This window comes from Halichondria panicea, chromosome 16, assembly GCF_963675165.1.
Source record: "Halichondria panicea chromosome 16, odHalPani1.1, whole genome shotgun sequence".
NCBI lineage: Eukaryota > Metazoa > Porifera > Demospongiae > Suberitida > Halichondriidae > Halichondria > Halichondria panicea.
The window spans coordinates 814,962-835,238 of record NC_087392.1 but is presented as its reverse complement, the minus strand read 5'-3'; the positions used below and the strand labels follow the sequence as shown (position 1 = coordinate 835,238).

The following is a 20,277-nucleotide window of genomic DNA, read 5'->3' as shown; positions in this document are numbered from 1 at the left end:
TTTCATCTCCAAAACAGTCAACCCTATTCCTAATTAACTTTGGGCCAATGTCTCTAAAAGAAAGTTGAGAAGCCAGTGTGTGTGATATCAAAAGGCCGAGAGCGGCTCCATTAGTCTGTACTATTAATCGCAATGGCCTTGTTTCAAGCCAAGAGTCAGGGGCTAATGCCAGACGGTGCACAGGCCAACTCCTCAGCTCAGAAAGCCAAGAATTCCATCAAGCACTTGAATCAGGACTTTATCATCTTGAGCGAGTTCTCTGAGCAAGTTGGACCTGTACCAATAGTAAGCAGTTGCACCAACAGCTAAATGTGTACTGTGAGCATCAACATAATAGACTATGCATACCATATTGGCATATAAACTGATCATGCGCGCATATGTAAACACCCAATTTAGTTAGTTGATTCTGCTTTTCTCAGCAACTTATTCCCGAGGATGGGAACAGGGGGAAGTTTGATGCCAGCCAGTTCTCTGTTCGTATCATGACCAGTGACTACCAGTCCTCCTCAGGGTATGTTATCGGAGTGAGGATTTTACTGTTTAGCTAAAATAATAATTATTATGCAATCATCAATAAATTATTATAATTATTATACATAAAAATTATGATAGTTGAAAGAAAGTTTTCCAAACTCTGGCTAATAACGTGAGGTTGTTTATCTGATGTGTTGTACAGAAAACTGGTTGGAGAGGACACACAAGTGCTGCTCTCAGAGAAGAAAGAAAATGTCTTTGCATATGTAAGTCTCCTTTGCAACTTCTCTGTGTGTAAATCTTTTGGCAGATTAAAAACTTCCGAATCGATTGATGCCTGTAGCGTAAAATATAATTGATTGTATGCATCTTTTCCGGTATGAATTATGTCCCCGTGTAACAATGGTGCTAATGCAGCGACGATTGTTGATTGTAATTTAATCATATCTGTTGTTGAAGTGCCATGTGGCAACATGCTCACTGGTTCACTTGTAATCACTGTTCACATGTAACACACCACCATCTTTGTGTGATGTAACTAACTGCGTACAGACAAGACAGACAGACGTTCTCGTCACAAATACTGTCAACTTTATTCTTCAGGTTCACTACTTCAGTCTGAACGACATTCATGCCCGAGGCTACGTGCGGCAATATTGCCTCAGCTACATCACCTCGAAGTTCTAGTGAGTAACACAAATTGAAAATTGTAAACCAAAAGAAATTGTAAATCAAAGTTCTGTAGGTGTTCATGAGAAAGTTGATTGGGTTCTCTGATAGGAACCCACATTTAAAGATAGCCACATTCAGATACACATGTAGTAACTTGGTGTAGTATAAATTCAATATCAAAGATTTCAGACCTTTTTCGTCTGCAGCAAGCTGGTGGACAACTTTGAACTGCTCAAGGAACGTTTCTGTGAGGTCAGTGTGTTGGCGTATTGCTTATTGCTGGATCTATTGTTATTATAATTATGCATTGTATACATTCAGCCCCATTTGGATTTGTGAGTTTATGGTACTTCATAATGAATATGCATTGTACTAAGTTTTGCTTCTAAAGATCAAACTATCATAACGCTCAATTTAAATGTGTTTATCTCGTTGTTTAGACACAACTCTAATCTACTAGAGTGTACACACACGTACTAACAATGTACAGACTATTATCAATCACCCTCTGCCCATTAGGTAACGTCCATGCTCAAGTCTGGCAACCAGCGAGTGTTCAGGAAAGACTTGGAACATCACTTGGCTGATCTCAACCACACTATGGGTACATCTCCAATAGTATAATTATAATAGTAGACCATCCATGCCTCATACAACTCTGCACTGGTTTTCTATAAAATATAATAAACTTTCAGTATCCATCAATTGCTAATAGCCTCATACCAGGTTGATGTTGCTCTAATGTATAGGTCAACATTATTTTAACGAGGCTTAGTGCAGTCAGGGGGTGATAGATAGTGATTTTAATGAATGTAAAGGTTATCAATGGCTCAGTTTGTGAGTTAATCGTACTTATTTCACACAGCTGAGCTGCAGGCTGAGGGCTTTAGCGACGTGGAGGGACTGGACAATGCACAGCTGTACCTAGGGGTGGGTTCAACTCTGTGTGTAGTGTGCCAGTGTCCTGTTTTGATAGTGGGGGGATATTGTAATAGTTGTATTGTCCTGTAATGGTGATGGCTGGTGGCCAAATCAGTACATATCATGTAGCTCTGTGTGTGTGTGTGTGTGTGTGTGTGTGTGTGTGTGTGTGTGTGTGCGCGTGTGCGTGTGCGTAGGGAAATTGTCCTGTAATGGTGGCCGAATCAGTACATGTAGTTCTTGTGTGCGTGTGTGTGTGCGCGTGGCTGAGACTGAGTTGTGTCCACATGTGCAGTATGACTTCACGATGGAGGATGTGCCGGAAAGAGATCCCCGGCAGGTGGACAGTGCTACAGAGGACACCAGCGAGATACTCACACTGCTCAAGGAGGAAATGGTATGTTGCTAATAATTATTAAGAAATTGGTTATAGTGATTATTTCATTCTGAGCTTTCAGAAAATCGATACAATTTTGACATTGGATCAACGGTACTAAAGTTATGGCCGTAAAGATGTTCAACTGCAACCCCCCCCCTCCCCTCCGTTTAATCAATGGTTCGGGGACTCTTTTAGCTGTGGCCATAACTTGAATTCCATTGCAATGATTTTTTGATTTTCCGAAAGCTTAGAAAGATACCTTTCAAATGGTATCATCAAAGTTCATATGAGCGATATACAATGTAGCTATTTCCCAATTTGGCCATACCATGGATAATAGCCCATGGTCCAAGGCCGAAAAATGCAAATTAAGGTCCCAAATAAATATTGGATTGAAACGCATCATTTGAAAGGTATTTTTCTCAGCTTTCAGAAAATCATAATATTTTTGACATTGGACCAACGGCACTAAAGTTACGGCTGTTGAAAGATGTTCAATTGCAACCCCCCTCCGTTTAATCAATAGTTTGGGGACTCTTTTAGCTGTGCCATAACTTGAATTTCGTGGATCTAATTGCAACAATTTTTTTATTTTCCGAAAGCTTAGAAAGATACCTTTCAAATGGTATCATCAAAGTTCATATTCGAGTTATAAAACTATTTCCCAATTTGGCCACACCATGGATAATAGCCCATGGTCCAAGGCCGAAAAATGGCAAATTAAGGTCCCGAATAAATATTGGATTGAAACACATCATTTGAAAGATATTTTTCTCAGCTTTCAGAAAATCATAATACTTTTGACATTGGACCAACGGCACTAAAGTTACGGCTGTTGAAAGATGTTCAACTGCAACCCCCCCTCCGTTTAATCAATGGTTTAGGGACTCTTTTGGCTGCCATAACTTGAATTCTGTGGATCCAATTTCAACGATTTTATGATTTTCTGAAAGCTTAGAAAGAGACCGGTTCAATACAAAAACCCATAGGAGGGGCCATTCAGTTTTTCCACTCTGGAATGCTCTTTTGAATTTCCATTCGACCGGAACACGGGTTAGGGCCTGTGCAAAGTCAGCACATGCTCTTCTGAATCATATCTCTCGTTCTATATTCCGTTCCATTCCGCATTCCTTCTTTTTTAACATGCCTTGAGATTATTACATCACTTACTCACAGACTAGCGAGGAAAATAAAAAGACTTGGGAGAAAGTTAAGAGCTACAAGTTCCAACAAAAGAACCAGTTCATACTCCAACCATTGAAGGACAAATCAAGCCCGGCTCTCAAACGAGGTAACCTCTGAGACTGTGTCTTAAGAACTGTATGCCATTATTGGTTGCTCGTTCCACAGTTCCTGTGTTCAGATCGGGTTCCCCTGACTCAGAAGGCACTGAAATGCCTCACAACACCTTCGGTGAGTTGGTGAGCATAATATAATAATTATAGTAGTAACCTGTTTAAGTCACAAATGATATGTCTTACTCATAGTGACTTAGAAAAGCACCTGTTATAAAGACCACCAATGATTAGACTATATCCGTTATCGGTGTGTCTAGATTTCTTTTCTTTCTCTCTTTGTTTCCCTAGCCGATTCCTTTGAGCTCACCAGCTCTACATCCAGTGACCACTCACAATACCAGGTAAGCCCCTGTCATCAAACAGTCGTCACCTGACTAGCTGATACATCCCCCACCACACCCTCTCCTCCGCAGCCTCAGAGGGTCATGACCCACACTGTGCACAAGTTTGAGAGGAGACTTCGTTCACTGGGAGAGCTCGCCCCCGCGGCATACTCTGCTGCCATGGAGAAGCTCAGAGTCATACACAAGGTTGGCGCTGCATGCTAGCTATGGTTGCAAAAGTTTAGATTTCATGTGTACTTTTGTTGACACAGTTTTTCAGTCGCTCCGAGGCGACACTTGAAATGGAGAAAGAGGAAACTCCTTTATTAGGTGTGCTTCAATGTACATACAGTTGCATTGTGTGTTGCTAATTTTGATACCTGAGAGTAGGCTGTTGTTTTTGTACTAATAAATATAACATTTCCGTGTGCTCTGCAGATCCTCGCTCCTCGCTGCTATCCATAGGCAGGGTCCCCATGATCAACTTTATGCAGAACTTTTCCCACTTCCTAGCGGAGACTCCTTGCCCCCTCCTCCATCCCAGGCCTTATCAGATCTCGTGCAGAAACACCTGGGGCCAGCCCAGTGAAGCTCACACCTTCCACAAGGACGTCAGCGGCCAGCTTGGTCAGGTGAGCCTGGTTGTTTGGGAAAGCAAACTGTATCCATTGTAAGTGTAAAGCATAGCTGTTTGTATGTACAGTTGGTTATTTAAAGCCTCTTAGTAGTTGTGTTGAGGCCGCCTGTAGGGGCTAGTGTTTCATACGTACTGTATATAATCAGCTGCATGTACTGTACATGTGTTGTTTGTTTGGATGGTACTACTACATGTACATGCTTGCTTAGGTCTAAATGTGCCCTTGCCTACGTACCTGCAGTTTGTGGACAGCGATATAGTGATTGAAAAGGCGCCCAAAGAGGAAAAGTCAGGATTTGACCCACTCTTTATGACCGAGAGCTACTCTCTTCTCAGGTAGGTAGTAAATTGTGTTACGTGAACAACCCAGACTTTACTGTGTTTTGTAACACCTACACAGATGTCCACTTTACATTGACTTGAGCTATCGTTCCCACGCCTCACGGTTTTCCTCCACCACCTCCTATTTCGACAACTCTCTCAGCCAATCAGTGCTCAGCCACACCCTCATCCAGATTAGGGACTCCCCCTCTGAGAAACTTTCCCCTGATCCTGATTCGACCAATGAGAAGCAAGTTGGCGGTCTCACAGTTGGCTCAGAGGAGGATCGTGGGAGTCCTGCTTATCACACTCCTGTCACAGGTCTCACACCTTCATCGTCTAGTGAGGATGGGAAGGGAGTGGATGGAAGTTGGGCCGAACCCAGACCAATTGATAAGGTCTCACAAATCACAACAGGTTTCGATTCAGAGGGCAATAACGCGAAACAGCCTTCGGAAATGAACAGAACGCTAAGTCAGCAATCCTTCTCCTCGGCTGTTGATACCGGTAGTTCTCAGAGTTTACACAGCGAATTTTTTGGAGGCAAAACCAAACCCTCCGTTACAACCTCTGACGTCACGGCTAAACTGCAGGTTTCATCTCGATCTCGATCGCTCTCTCCTTCTACGCCGGCATCTGAAATAGACGGAGATGTGTCAACTGATAGTGTACCTTGCATTGGTGAGAGTTGGGAAGATTGGGGACCAACTAGCCGGCTCAGCAACATGAGACGGAAACAAGAGCACGTTGGACTGTTCAAAGAGCAAATAGAAGAGGAAGAATCACATTCGACTGGTTCTGGGAATTTTGGCGATGGTCCCCTTCACGCTGACCACACCCACTTCCAAGAACAGCTACACAAGACGGCCAATGGCCATCTCCGTGTCATGGATGGTCCCACTCGACATACGGAGGAGGGGCATAAGAAGGCAGACAACCTTCCCCGGCAGATCTCAACCACTGGGACTGCTTCCCCTGAGAGATACTACTCACCAATGGGAGAAGCTCGTAAGATGCTCATGATCAGAATAGTGGGAGTTTGTTACTGTACTTATCTAGACACATGTTTAAACAGTTTGTGAAAGTAGCCTCAACATGGTGACCTGTGTGTGTGTACTCTTATGGTGACCTGTGTGTGTGTACTCTTATGGTGACCTGTGTGTGTGTACTCTTATGGTGACCTGTGTGTGTGTACTCTTATGCCGTTGTCTGTGTGTTTATACCAGTAGAGATAAATCACCCATGCATGGCCAGCTACGTATGTACAATGTGTGTATGTTATGTATAGCAATTACCAAATTACGATAAACTAGTCAGGTAGTCGATAGATGCGTCATTTTACATATATATAACTGTATGTACCATGTACATGTAATCAGTATGTACGTACATGTGTATTATCTGTGTTGCTCATGTAGGTACATTGTACGCACGCACAACACGTGTACATGTACTATGCATGTACCCAGTTTTCCCCTCTACAGCAGATGTGTTTGGTCGTGAGCCCCACTACAGCGTACTCTCTCCCAGCAGACAGAGCATCGTGTCCACACACAACTCGTATAAAGGGCCCTCAGTCGTGGAACTCCTTGGGTATGTGGTATATATTTTCTAGTTGACCTTGATGAAAAATGACAGAGCAGGAACACATAATTATAGTTCCTCCAGCTCAGAGATACATTTTTGTAGTCTATTATCGACATTGGTTATTATTGGCGATTTGTCTGAAATGGAAATGTGCTTGTTTTGATAGCTATCATTCAGTGCTCATAATTTTAGTTACGTGTGTAGGATTGTGATATGGTTAGAACTACAAATTGTCGATTGATGCGTAGTCCAAGGTGTACAATAGCTGCCTACATGTACACCTTGGGAGGGAGATGACTCCCACACGTGTTCTATCTCTATTATGTATCCATACTGCATCCTCCCCATTCAAACAGCAAGGGCAGACTTCCTCTGGTGTCGTCTGTGGACCTAGTGGAATGCGAGTACAAGTTCAAGCCCGGGCGAGGAGTGTTTGGGCTGTGGAAGGACAACCCGAGCTTGAAGGACCTCATCTACTGCCTCCTTCACGGGAGACCATTGGTCATCGTTGGCAAGCAAAACGATGAGAGGTACGTAAGCGTTGAGACTCTTGTAGGTGAATGTGTGTTAAGTGTCGTTTTTCACCTGCAGTACAATACGAAGATTTGTGCGATTGCTGTGGATGTTCATTCCAGGTCACTCCAGGTGAGACTTACATGCTGTTAGTATTGTACCCTCGAATATTGTCTCTATTATTGAGTAAAGAGGGAGAGTGGGATAATGGGAAAGAAAGGGAGAGACAGTAGAGGATAATGGGAACTAGTGGGGTGTAGTGTATGTGTATACAATAATGATATCTACTTTTACCCACAGTAAGCAGCAGATTATAACATGGCAGGAAAACCCTCTTAATGTGAAAGACTTATCCAGGTATGTTGGGTTGCATTGTAAGTTGTATGAGCATTGATTCATGTTTTATGCAGAGTGAAATTGGTAGGCATGAGCCACACAGCTCTGAATAATATGGGACCACACTTGAAGGTACGCGTGATATTATTATAGCAAATTATGTGTATAATAGCCTAAATTATTATCGTGTTGATCATACAGAAGTGTATATCCCACTGGGACGTGTCCACTGGGAAGATGACAACCCCTCCATACAGTGTAAGCAACAAATCTGCTCCTGACGTAATTATTCTCTCTAGTGATTTTTCTCAATTGCCCCCCTTGAGTGATTTGTTTTGAATTACAGGGTGACCTGTTGAAACCCATTCTCTCAAGAACCAGGTACTTGAAGGTACGTCCCTTGTGATAATTCTGTTTGTCAATGTTATAGTAACTGTAGACTAACATTTACTTACTCAGTACACAAAAGTATAAATTGTGTGTTTAGGGAATTATAGATCTTGATTTTGATGCATTATCTTATTTCAGAATGAGCAGGCATTTGTGGCCCACATACTGTCTGTTCTGGTGGACATCTCCATGAAGGCCTATGTCTACTATCACTGCTACAAGACCTCTAGGTCAGTTACAGTCCATAGAGAGACTGTCTGGCGTACTACTGATAGCTCTGTACTACTGATAGCTCTGTACTACTGATAGCTCTCCGAGTCATTATACGCATGTACTACTGTACTGGCTGTTTCCAACCCAGTACACTGTACAAGCCTGGATGTTTTAATAACATAGTCACACTGCATTACGATGTGTTTAGTAGTAGCTGAGAGTTATCTATCTGACTGTTTTCCCCAGTGAATGTATTCCCCACGGATGCCACAAGCAGTACACATTTAGCTATTGCCTAAATATAGATATACATTCGTAGAGGACGTACTGTACGTGTCTTCCATTATGTAAATCCATCCTCTTCAATGATTATGGATCTGCATGTGACAATTGTATGTTTTCAGACTAGCCCACATAGAACCCACTAGAATGTATAGAGACTGTGTTCAAACTTCCACTATGTCATCACAACATATCCCCATAAATGCCATGCTGGGACCGTCCATTCTTAATGGGCCAGAAGTGAAAGCAGTTGTAAAACTATCGTACATTGTTACTGTTGTCATTGTGTACACACTGAATGTGGCTCCACCCACAGACAAGCGGCAAGTGGTGAGACCACTGCGAAGGTGTATCACTCTGTCCTGCAGCGAATCGACTCTCCTCAGAGACAGAGGTGCCTCTTCCTGCAACACAATCTGGGGGTACGAGGCAGCGATGTTGACATACTCGAGGTATGTTTGTATATGTAATAGCTGGATATAGAATCAATAGCTTATTGTAAGGGCAACCTTCGCATTAGCCTTATTTGGCTATTCATTTTGATTTTCCCATTATTTTATGTACTTTTTGTGCATAGAACTTGAATATAAAAAAATGTGCTGTGCGTTTACGGTGGTGTTTGTTGCATAGTATTTGCTGGACATAATTCGAGAGCAGCAGCTGGCAGAGTGGAAGAACAATGGCCCTGGAGGCACACCCCAGGACGATGGTAAGTAATGTGCCATTTTGAGATTGTGGCTCATCGATTCTTCTTCTTTTTCACTCCCAGAACCTGTGACGTTCAAGTTGCACACCAAGCAGTGTAGAGAATCAACTCATAAACCTAAAAGACCGTACTAGATTATCTTTTTGTGAGCCTCCTGTTTGTGCTTGTGCCTTGTTTGTTGGAAACGCTGTATTTTATTTTTATTTTCGTTGTTTGAATTTTTGTGTGCAATGGTGCTACCCGCTGAAATGAATTCCTAAACTGAACCACAACAAAGAAAAGGACGATTTCGAATATATACCTGTATTATACAGGAAGTAAACAAAGAATACATAATTTATACAGCTACAGTAGCCAGTAGCTACAAGCCTCAGATCTAGATACAAAGTTACGATAGAGATACGGTAGATATAATTATCCTAGTTCCTGTGGAGAGTACATGTATAAACTTACCGAAAACACCGGAGCAACAGACATAAATTCTTGTGAACAGCCGTTTTGTATACAATAACTTGTAAGTTTTATCTTGGTTATTTCCCTGTACTGTTTTTGTGCTTGCTTGTTGCTTTTGCATGAGGTAACAAAGTCTCCCATATTTTTTGCTGTCTTCCTATAAAAGAGTAGCTGTTCTAAGAAGCTCTTTCAGTAGCTGTAACAAATCTGCCAATATTAATACTGCAAGAACCTGACTTTTCTCACTTCATAGTCTCTCTATCAGCAAGATGACATTGCAGTTTGCCTCTCTAATTGCGTCGATACTCTGTGCCCTACTGCCTGGGATTTATGGTGAGTTTAGTGTTTGTATCTTATAGTAGCGAAGGATCAAAATTTGGTGTATTGTGGTTTCCTTTTAGCAAAGATTTGTAGCAAGATTAATTAAAAAGCGGGTATAATTATGTGTGTGTATCTGTTAGCACTTGTCCATAAAAGAATACTGCTAAGCACCAAGTATGCAACTGCTAAGCACCAAGTATGCACCACTTCATTGTTGAATGTTTACAGGTTTTGTCACATAACACTGCCTAAACCACCCATAAAATGCCTCATGATTATATCTTCTGTGGTTGTGTGAGCTAGTATAGCTGCACCATGACAATGTGATTGTGTGATAACCACCTCTGGGGACTGTGGGAATTCAAAGGAGCATCACTGTATAACTAATGAGCATAACTCCAAGCAATCTTGTTGCTTGTTTTGAACCTAGAACCAAACTTCTCTGTCTACCCACTATAGCACTATGTATCTGGTAGACAATAACTTCAGTGGTGGGTTGAATGAGGTTATAAATTAACCTCTGAGGTCTTGTAAACAAGACCTAGGTACCACTTGTGAGTAGCTAGCTGCTGAGGGCTGCTGAAAAATGAGGTAATTACTATCAGATTTAACCACAGTCAGAGTGTCTGTCTCTCTTGTGGTCTTGTGAGTCATCATGTGATGCAGTTGGAACACCCATAACCTCACCTCACTTTGTGCACAACAATAGCATTGTTGTCAGATGATGCTCACATCTTAAATCCAAACTCTAGCAAAGATTTTTGCTACCCATACTGTCGAATAATATAATTTTATCTGGCTGCAAAATGTCAAAGCCTGGCCTAGATATTGCGTAGCTCTTTGAGCATAACTGAAATGCAATTTCTCCTTGGCATACAGCCTGCTAACACATACTGATGATAGAGTTCTTGTTGCTCACTGGCAACCATATTCCATCACTACAGGCCTTCCTAGCTATAGGATGAATTGACTGATCTTACCCTACTCTTGAATGCCTGATAGATGTGTGTGCTTAAAAAGCCAATTTCCCGGCAAAGTACAGTGCTAGCTGTTAGTATTTTAATCAATATTTAATCAACAGAGGCTTTGATGTCCTTTGATTAGTGGGTGTGTATATGCACTGTTTGTATAGTTACCGTGTCAAAGGTAGTTTTTGCAGGTGACGTATTATTATAATTATTCCCCTTCAATAAGTAATAAGTGAAAGTGACCATGCAAGCATCCTCTTATAATTATATTCTCCAGGTGTTACTATATCCACCACCCCTGGCTCTGGACAGTTCACCATAGGCAGTCAGGTCCACATCTCGTGTTTGTATACCTCTCAGTTCGTATTCGACTCGTTCGTCCACCCAATCTACGGCCAGATGCAGGGGAGCAACAATTATTATCGCATCCAAAACGTCAACAATGTAGCCACTCTTGAATTTCTGGAACCTAGACCGCTAGATACAGGTACCTACTTCTGCACGTTTGATGCTGTGTCAGGAGATGGTAGAGATCACGCACTTACTAACCTGGTTTATGTTCCCTCCGTTACTTTCGTGGACCAAATCACAAGGTATGTGCATCCCCCTAATGCTTGTCTGCAGTTGGTTTTATAGCCCTTTTAGAGTCAGTATATAATTATACTGTGAACCTCATTACTGCAGTATCTGACATTGCTAGAGTGATAACTATAATGGCAAGTTAGTGATAGTTTCCTTTCTTTATCCTCAGTTTTGAAGGTCTGGTTGGAGAGAGTGTCACTCTGGCTTGCACTCCTCAGCATGCTAGCTCTAATGGTATCCAATGGATGCGTAATGGTCGAGTTATCAATTCTCAAGTGGCCCGAGTGACCGTGGTTGGAGGTGACCTCACTATCTACCCCGCTCAACTGGGGGATAGTGGTCTCTACGTCTGCAGTGCTGGGAATGCTGTCAGTCTAAATTACGTGAACACCTACCTGGATATTTCACGTAAGAATACGTTATGTCATATAAAAGTATATTTGCAACCTCGTACATATGTCATATCAAAAATTAACAGTAGTTGTTTTGCATGCAAAGCATGTTGTGTAAATTCTGTGAAATCTCATGTTTATCTTCAAGTTGCATAGTCATTACATAATGTATTCCTATGAAGACTTAGGTGGCCCCCGGAAGCTACATGTACGGTGTTATATGTACTGTTACAACTTAGGTGGCCCCCGGAAGCTACATGTACGGTGTATGGTATATGTACTGTTACAAATTTCCGTTATTGTATGGACAGTGTAGTTGTGTGTGTATGCATTGCTGATGGTGTATACCATGCACACACACGCCCTCCCCAGTTCGTCCCACTGCAGTGGCGACCCCGAACTTCCTGGAGGTGGACTTGGGAGACTCTGCAGAGTTTAAGTGTGTCGTAGTGGCATTCCCAGCACCTACTGTGCAGTGGGTGGAGCTCTCCACTGGAGCTGTTGTAGACTCACAGTACACACTATCAGGTACTATACCGTGCTGTACAATTGGGGAAAACTTTACCCATGTTGTATAATAATTATATTAATGCAGTTGATTTATGTGTCTGTTGCCTTTCTTGTTCATGTAGTTCCAAATAATGATGAGAACAACCACACGTCTGAACATTACCTGCGGTTCTTGAACGTGTCATCCGAGTTCATTGGTAGTTACCGTTGCCATGCAGAGAACAGTGGTGGGGCGGCCGATGATAACAGGGTCATCCTCAATCTAATCGGTATGATCAATTAAAACCACTTCTGCATGAGTATCATTTTGCACACTGTGTTTTTGTCCACTCGTATGGTTAGTGGGGATTCATGTTTTCTGAACAATTGGTTCAAACACTTGAACATCTGCTGTGTCATGTTTATTCATTGATTCATGCTAAAAGGTGGCTTCCTACTAATAGTGGAGGAAGGGAAGTATTGACTAATTGTTGGGAAATATTGTAAATTGGTAGTGAATTAAGTACACCCATACTAGTAAAACTAACATTATTCTCTATAACCCCCCTCCTAGGTACACTCGGAGCTATTCAAGATGTTGTCCTGGATATAGTCAACCAGACCAACATCAGGGTCACTTGGAGCGCCCCTCTGGCCAACCTCATCTCTTACACCGTGAGTCTTCATTGTTGTCCTAGCTTCGTTATAATACCCTATTGATTGATTTAATTACCTTGTTGTGTATCATTATCATGGCTACGTATGTGGTATTACCCTACACCATACATGTGTAGGCCTGGTACCATATTCACACAGGTCCCTGGGAAGAGTCTATAGTATCAATAGCTTTCCCTCAATCTGACCATACATCCTTTTTATATATAGCATCAGCTAATTACCTAAATTGAAAACCAACAATCCATGAGAATGGCTCCATATATGGTTGCAGCTCACACAGGAAAAGTTATTTCATGTAAATGTGTGACAAAAATGTGCGACAAATCAAAACATATGTAAATACTTTGCCCCCTTCACATAAAAATTATTGTGTAACAAAAAAATTAATGTTGTTAAATCAAAACATCATGTAAGTACTTTGTAAGTACTTTGTCCCTTCCGTTTTCCTGAAAATTATCGTGTGACAAAAATGTGTGACAAATCGAAACATCTTGCAAGTATTTTGTCGCTTTCATTTTCCTCAAAATGATTGTGTGTGTCCATATAATTAAACCAGCAACATGTTTGTCAGTCTCTCTGGCTGAAATTGGATATCTTTAAACAAACAGCAATTTACTACAATGTAACGCAGCATTGGGGTAATTTGTACCAGCCATAACATTCTTTCTTTGTGTGTGTCAGGTAACCTGGCAATCATACGACGGAGCCATGCCTCAGTCTCAAGTGTTGAACGGGCCCAACCCACCCACCACCTACCTCATTACTGACCTCCAGAGACTAACCATGTACAGCATCTTTGTCTATGCCACAAATGCAAAGGGAAGAGGTGTGGACAGTGACGAAATGAACATATCCTCAACTGCAGTGGGTGAGTTTGACAGTCTGATTGTGATAATGCGTCGCGTACAAGTACACGAGTTCGAACCTCACATGGACCATATTTTTTTGCACACACGATGCCATTAATCTTTCATAAATGTCTTTTCTACTCGTACGCACAGCTCCAAGTGGTCAAGTGAAGTTTACACTGTTTGACATTTCCTCTGTCTCAACTCGAGTTGAATTTAACCTCTCCGTTGTTGATGATGGTGGAGCAAAGCTGTCTGTTATCAAGCTCTTCTACTCACAAGATGCTGGGCAGACGTGGCGGAGCACGGGATTGAACTGTACTAGGCCAGGACAGCTCCCAAACTACTGCACTAGACCAGCACTGCTTCCTAACTTGCTGCCTGAGACACGATACCTTCTCAGAGCACAGCCAGGAAATGAGATTGGTGAGTTGTGTTGGTTGATGCCTAAACGTCTGTCTGTAGGACATTTAAAGTCTCTGGAATACCTTTCACACTTACTTCCCTGTAGGTTTTGGACCTCTGTCCGACACTATCAGCTTTACAACCTCCCCTGAGGGCTACCCAGGCTCTCCCAGTCATGTGACCATCCAGGGCCTGGGAGACAACTCTGTGCTCGTCTGCTGGGACCTTAGTCTAGTTGGAGGCCCATTCTCTGAGCACACCATATCGTGGATGACAGCTAATGGCACCACTGACTCCTTGAGCCTGGATGAAGCAGAGCTAGAGACAGAGCAGTGTGCGCTAGGAGCTACTGTGAGTGGCAGCTGTGTGTGTACATGTCTCTCCTATTGCATTATTACTTTTTCAACCCGGCCTTGTCGGTACTTAACTTTGAATACTGTCAGGATGCTTATGTTATGTCAGTGAATGTGTTTTTGGAGGATTCTAGTCATAAAAAGTACCTGTTTCCTAGTAGCCATTACCATAACTGTGTTTACTATGCGGATATTACAATTGCCTGGGGAATTAGTTATGACCTTGGGAAAGATCACCACACTAAAATTATAAAAACTGTGTCTTCTTATTAATATTCATACTTAACGATCTTTACCTATCACCCCTACGCCCACACAGGTTGGTGATCTAGACTCTGGCTCATGCTACCAGTTCACAGTCACAGTGAGCAACAGCCGAGGCACTGGACAGAGCAGTGGCCCCTCTGAGCTGGCATGCACTTCAGTCCCTACACCAATCACCAGCACTGCTACTGTCTCTCCGGCCGAACCTCTCACAACACCCATCATCGTAGGAGCTGTGGTCTTTGGTGTACTGTTAGCCCTCATAGTGATTGTCGTTGTGATTCTCCTCTGCTGCTGCTGTCTCAAACTCAGACAGAAGCAGAAGTATAACCTTCCTGATAGAAGGTGGGTATACGTACCTACAACCTTTAATTGCATGGTGTCCAGAAAAGCCACATATCACTAGAGTATCTTGTTGTTTAATAATAGTTTGGGAGTTTTATACATTGGAAAACAAAAGCAGCTGCGTATAAACATGCGTGTATGTGTATATTCTCTTCTTTACAGAGAGTCAGCTCGCTCTGATGCTAATCTAATGCCCTACCAGCAACAGATCAGCTCTGGAAGCTCCTCCTCAGATACCTCCCCACAAACAGCGTCAACACAAGTATCCAATCCCTTCTTGTTCGAGGCACCACCAAATGTACCGAGTGCAGATGTGCCATACTATTACAATGGAACGAATGCTCTCGGCCCAATGGGCTCCAAAACAATGGGTCCAACTTACCCTAGTACAGGTCACCTGATGCAGGCTCGCTCCACCCACTCCCTTCCCGCCTATTACCCACCACCAACACAGCAACCACCTCCTCCCCCACAGCATCAGCAGTCAAATTTCGAAATGATCGATAATCCCTATTACAAGAAATTTCAACTACGAAATGTCAGTGAAAGTTTCATGAAACCTAATAATAGTGTTGCAGCAATATTTTGTAAGAGGATTTGATATTTGTCGTCCACAAGTTTAATAGGAAATTAAGTCTATTCTAGGATGTACATAATTATTTTAAATGCAAACCCAGAATTGACGATATTATTTTTTGTCTTCATCATACAGATTCCAGAACAAGAAGAAGAGTACACCAATGCTGCCTACGTTACTATCCCCAACACGTGCAGAGCTCCACCCCTTGTACCTCCCTACTATGCTGACGATGCCTCGGAGGTGGCCCAGAGTGAAGTGTCCTCCATTCCCATGGGAGATAGCTACTCCCAACCCTCCACCTCACCCAGACTGAAGAAGAAAAAACACAAACACAACCACGGGGCTCAGCCGAGTGCGGCTGGTGTTGACTTTATTGATAACAATGCTTACGAGACTATACCTCATGCTCGTGGATTGGCCACTAACGGACCGAGTGTCTATGGCGACCCCGAGTTGGAATCAGAACCGAGATTCAAAATTCAGAGTCAGCAGGAACGAGGGGCTGTATTTGAAACCGTCCAATTCAAGTACCCTTAACTGAATGACTGCATTTGTCTGTGTTTATGTGTGTGATTACAATTAAAGATTACTCGCACATTTGTCTCCGATCTATTATAACTATGTTGTAGTTGTATTGGTAAAAAGCATAATTACTGTTTGTTGTTTGTGTTATGTTTTGGTTGGTACTTTATGTTTTGATTTACTTTTAAAAGTTTTTATTATTATTCATTGATGTGAAGCCCTACATGTGAGAACGGTTTTAGTGGGCGGGGCTAGTAAAATCTCATAGCAACTTGGCAGGATGCCAATGCCAAAACATAAGTGTGTCTAGTCTAGTCCAATCCAAACTGAATTAATTCCTCCAGCTACGTACCTAGTCTCAGATTTCTAGAAGCTCACAGCTACTCAATTCTACCTAGCCGGCCAGGGAGATGTCGTCTGTGAGGTCAAGGATTGAAGCCATTGAGGCATTGGCCAAGAATCAGCAGCCAGAAGCTGACAACCAGAATGAGTCCACCACCACCAGTGAGGATGAGCTAGTCTATTACACATCAGATAAAAGCTAGATCATCTATGTATAGCTGTGATTATCCCTTATATGCATGAGTTAGCATTAAGCTTCAGTTTTGAATTGTTTATTTTTCAATGCAGAGAAACGATTCCATTATCCTGGTCCAAATCGTCGCACTAGCAGTGATCACTCTCAGTCCAACAACTTCAGCACAATCAAGCCAGCCAGGACACAAGGCCTAACAGGTATATGATACTGACCACTCACACTGGTGTGATTTTCATCTGAGCATTCTTTGTGTAGATTTTGAGTCAGACCTTCAAGAGGTTTGGAGTGTGCGTAAAAACATCCACCATCAAGGAGGGAAGGCACCAACAGCATCTCATGCACCTCCTACCTCCTCCTCTGTGCAGACTGCCGGCCATTACTCACGTCATGGAGCCATTGCAGCCCAGCAGTCTCCAGTACTACCAAAGAGCAACAAAGACTTTGTCGCTAAATGTGAGCTGAATGCATGTTTCTTGTAGGTGCATTGTTCTCTAATTGATGTTTAGTCTCGACTTTATTTCAACGTACAAGTCTGACAACTTGTGGTGGTGCTTTTTGTGCTTTACAATGGGCTAGTGCGTTTTCTATTTGTCTGGAAAGCTGTAGCACTGGACTGTGCATGCTGCATGCTATTTGATACTGTCAGAGTATAAAATGTACTGTTGACATTCTTGAGCCATTATTCAAAGCTGTGCCAGAGCTCATGTTGTTGACCTTATAAGTCCAAGTCACCGACTCAGTCTACAATCATTTGCCTGGAAAACTTTTCTGCAAGAATTATTGCTAACACATTATACGATGTGCTGCCATGATAATAAACCCCTCCATATAGGAGCACTAATGGGGTACCTTAAAGGGCACTTACAATCCTCAACACGCCATTGCACTGTGTGATTTAATTGATTTTTAGGAGAGTTTCACTCAAAAGCTGATTCATTAGAACGTATCCAAGGAGGATACGTTTAACAAAGCTGCATTAATTATTCATTGCATTCCCCTTTATCTGCAGCACATGCAACACACACAAATGGCTACACTACTCAAAAAGATGATGAATTCTCCTTCGAGACAAAAAGGGCACCCCTACAAGGTACCACTGTGCCATTCTATGCATGTCTCACTACTTTATACCAATCAGCAGCCTTTGTGATAGCGTGTTTAGTCACCTTGCTAAACTATACAACGCCTTGTCATTCAAGCTAGTATATACAATATTTATTAGCATTCAGTATGACATTGATTTTGTCCATGATAAGACGGTATTTGGTAATTATCATTATACTCTCTGTTCCCCTAGAGCAACAATCACCCTGGAATGTAAAGAAGAGCAATTACTCTTACAACAGTTCAGAGGCTCCCAGCAAGCGACCGTTTGGCTCCCCCGGACTAGTCAATGGAGTCACCTCTCCCCCCACTGCCAAGAGAAAGCCAAACATCGGGGAGGCTCAAGGAGTCAGACCCACTAAAGCCAACGACCTCATGTTCCCTTCGAGACGAAGTGAGTATAATTATTATAGGTGATAATTATGCAAAATATAGATGATTTGTAAGCCATGTATTATTATAGCTGATTTTAGCAGTATAAGCAAATTGACATTAGAGCTTAGAGTGCAGTGATATTGAATTACTAGTCCAACAGACTGTCTCCATGAGTCAATGTGGAATGTTTATTTTTACAGAGCATGACGAGAAGATGAACTATGCGAAGAGAATGGCCAATAGCTATCTCAAATCAGTGGGCATTGGAGAGTACACGCCTCCAAACCCGGGAGCAAGCCGGCAACCATCAGATTCTCAAAAATACTCTTCTTTAAAATGGAAAGACTCTGACTTTTGAGCTTTTGTCGCCAGAATTTTTGTCTGTTTTTGTTTAATCAGAGATTTTTCGCAGTATAATTATAACAATGTCAACTGTACAATGTCATAAATTATGAAAAAAATAAAAAATAAAAAAGCTGTCCTCGTTTTTTTACGAAACCATTATCGGGTTTTCGGGTTTGTGGCTATAACAACGTCAACGAGGGTCTGAAGTAAGCTTGAAGCTTGTCGAGTCAGATCTGGATCCTGTTCACCACTGAGCCACTGGACAGTGGTGAGAAAATGTTTCTGGTTACCTTTTTTTACTTCATTAACGCCTGATAACATGTGCATACGATCTGGTATGGGATTGCCTTCATAATTATTATGAGTATCTCTTAATTTGTAGCTCCGTTTTAGCCTCGCTATGTTCCCAGGCCAATTTTTCTTGATCAATAGAAGTGTGACCAGAGATTAGTCTATGGTGTGACATTGATACAAATACTTCAGCATTCATTATGTGTACTGGTAGCTGCATAATATAGGGACGTCACAGTTTACTGAAGTAGACTATAATTATCGCTATAATTGAATGTTGCAGTCTGTGCTGTGCTAATGCCTCTCAGCATGTTTTGTTTCGCTAAAAAAGTATATGTGTTTATATTATATTCGTTTAATAAATGATTGTGTTTGAATTCCATGCATAGATACAAGACGAGCTTATGGAACAGATCGGATGGCTTGATGAATGCTTTAAGGGATAGAAGCAGTATATATTTTGCATTTCTTGTCAATGAATAATTAAAAAGGGTGGGTACGGGGTACAAATGAATGAAGAGTTCATCAGAGAGTTCACAATGAAAGGACAGCCACCGTGACAGCTTGGTCGAACTCGGAAATTATGTAGCTACTCAGTGTGGTTAGGCATTATATGAAAAAATTATGAGATGGTTGCATGAATATATGAATTGATGAAATTTTGTAGGAACGTATAATTTATATAGTCTCTCAAACAAGCTACTAGCCTCGATCCCAGCCCCTCTCCACTTCCTCAATTGAAAGCGGCCTGGAATCGAGGCTAACAAGCTACGCTGAACAGATGGGCGTGGCCTTCATTCATATGAAGGTCACGCCCCCATCATGGAATGGAGTCTCTAAGAAGAATTCTTCAGGGCACTATTGATCAGCTCTTGTTGGAAGTGAGGAGAGAGTCACAGAATAATCTAGAGGGTCCATCTCTGCCAGAAAATCTACTGTCTGCACTTCACTCTGTTTTCCAACAGTCTCTTCTTCATGCATTGGACCTTGTGGACAAGAATCATGTGATGTGCTTTGTGTGTCCTGCTGGAAGAGAGCTATTCCAAGTTCAAGCAAGTGCTGGGAACAGAGTCTACACTTGTCTGGTGTCCAGTAACTACTGCAATTGCCCCTCATTTGTGTACAGTGTGGTTCTGAAGGAAGACGCTCTCATGTGCAAGCATCTCCTGGCTGTACAGTTGGGACGTGCACTGGATCGTGTCGAAACAAAGGACATTTCAGGAGAAGAATTTGCCAAACTCCTTTCTGCAGACACAGAAACGTTATTAGCTTAGGATATTATATCATTATTCCTTAAAACCGAGACAATGTGAAGTATTATGTATAATTAATAGTATGGCTAAGAGTGCAATATGGGATACATTATTTT

At 42.1% G+C, this 20,277-nt stretch overlaps 4 protein-coding genes across 5 annotated transcripts; all 4 read left to right on the top strand.

Annotated features, from left to right (window-relative positions):
* Positions 1-12: 12 nt before the first annotated feature.
* LOC135350111 (uncharacterized) lies at positions 13-9,308 on the top strand. Of its 2 annotated transcripts, none has more exons than XM_064548827.1 (27): positions 13-285; positions 423-514; positions 680-743; positions 1,081-1,163; positions 1,356-1,401; positions 1,669-1,753; positions 2,015-2,079; positions 2,366-2,467; positions 3,626-3,740; positions 3,800-3,862; positions 4,036-4,088; positions 4,161-4,277; positions 4,343-4,400; positions 4,509-4,702; positions 4,949-5,043; positions 5,108-6,036; positions 6,516-6,621; positions 6,972-7,145; positions 7,207-7,260; positions 7,429-7,485; positions 7,539-7,596; positions 7,666-7,722; positions 7,811-7,855; positions 7,993-8,084; positions 8,666-8,801; positions 8,980-9,058; positions 9,119-9,308. In XM_064548827.1, exons 1-27 carry the CDS (start codon positions 133-135, stop codon positions 9,187-9,189), a joined length of 3,243 nt encoding a protein of 1,080 aa, XP_064404897.1. In that variant the 5' UTR covers positions 13-132; the 3' UTR covers positions 9,190-9,308. The 2 variants fall into 2 exon arrangements, with proteins under 2 accessions (XP_064404897.1, XP_064404895.1); XM_064548825.1 differs by having other exon boundaries at positions 14-285; positions 6,513-6,621.
* Positions 9,309-9,386: 78 nt separating this feature from the next.
* Positions 9,387-16,472, top strand: LOC135350114 (netrin receptor DCC-like). The gene is made up of 13 exons (XM_064548831.1): positions 9,387-9,569; positions 9,762-9,841; positions 11,075-11,390; positions 11,549-11,787; positions 12,144-12,299; positions 12,404-12,550; positions 12,835-12,935; positions 13,620-13,806; positions 13,940-14,212; positions 14,298-14,542; positions 14,864-15,153; positions 15,316-15,691; positions 15,866-16,472. Exons 2-13 carry the CDS (start codon positions 9,778-9,780, stop codon positions 16,268-16,270), a joined length of 2,799 nt encoding a protein of 932 aa, XP_064404901.1. The 5' UTR covers positions 9,387-9,569; positions 9,762-9,777; the 3' UTR covers positions 16,271-16,472.
* A 43-nt stretch (positions 16,473-16,515) lies between these two features.
* On the top strand, positions 16,516-18,704 carry LOC135350166 (uncharacterized). Its single transcript, XM_064548897.1, has 6 exons — positions 16,516-16,759; positions 16,886-16,990; positions 17,049-17,246; positions 17,803-17,883; positions 18,091-18,291; positions 18,473-18,704. Exons 1-6 carry the CDS (start codon positions 16,666-16,668, stop codon positions 18,628-18,630), a joined length of 837 nt encoding a protein of 278 aa, XP_064404967.1. The 5' UTR covers positions 16,516-16,665; the 3' UTR covers positions 18,631-18,704.
* A 1,031-nt stretch (positions 18,705-19,735) lies between these two features.
* On the top strand, positions 19,736-20,182 carry LOC135349783 (zinc finger SWIM domain-containing protein 7-like). The gene has a single exon (XM_064548393.1). It carries the CDS (start codon positions 19,736-19,738, stop codon positions 20,180-20,182), a length of 447 nt encoding a protein of 148 aa, XP_064404463.1.
* Positions 20,183-20,277: the final 95 nt, after the last annotated feature.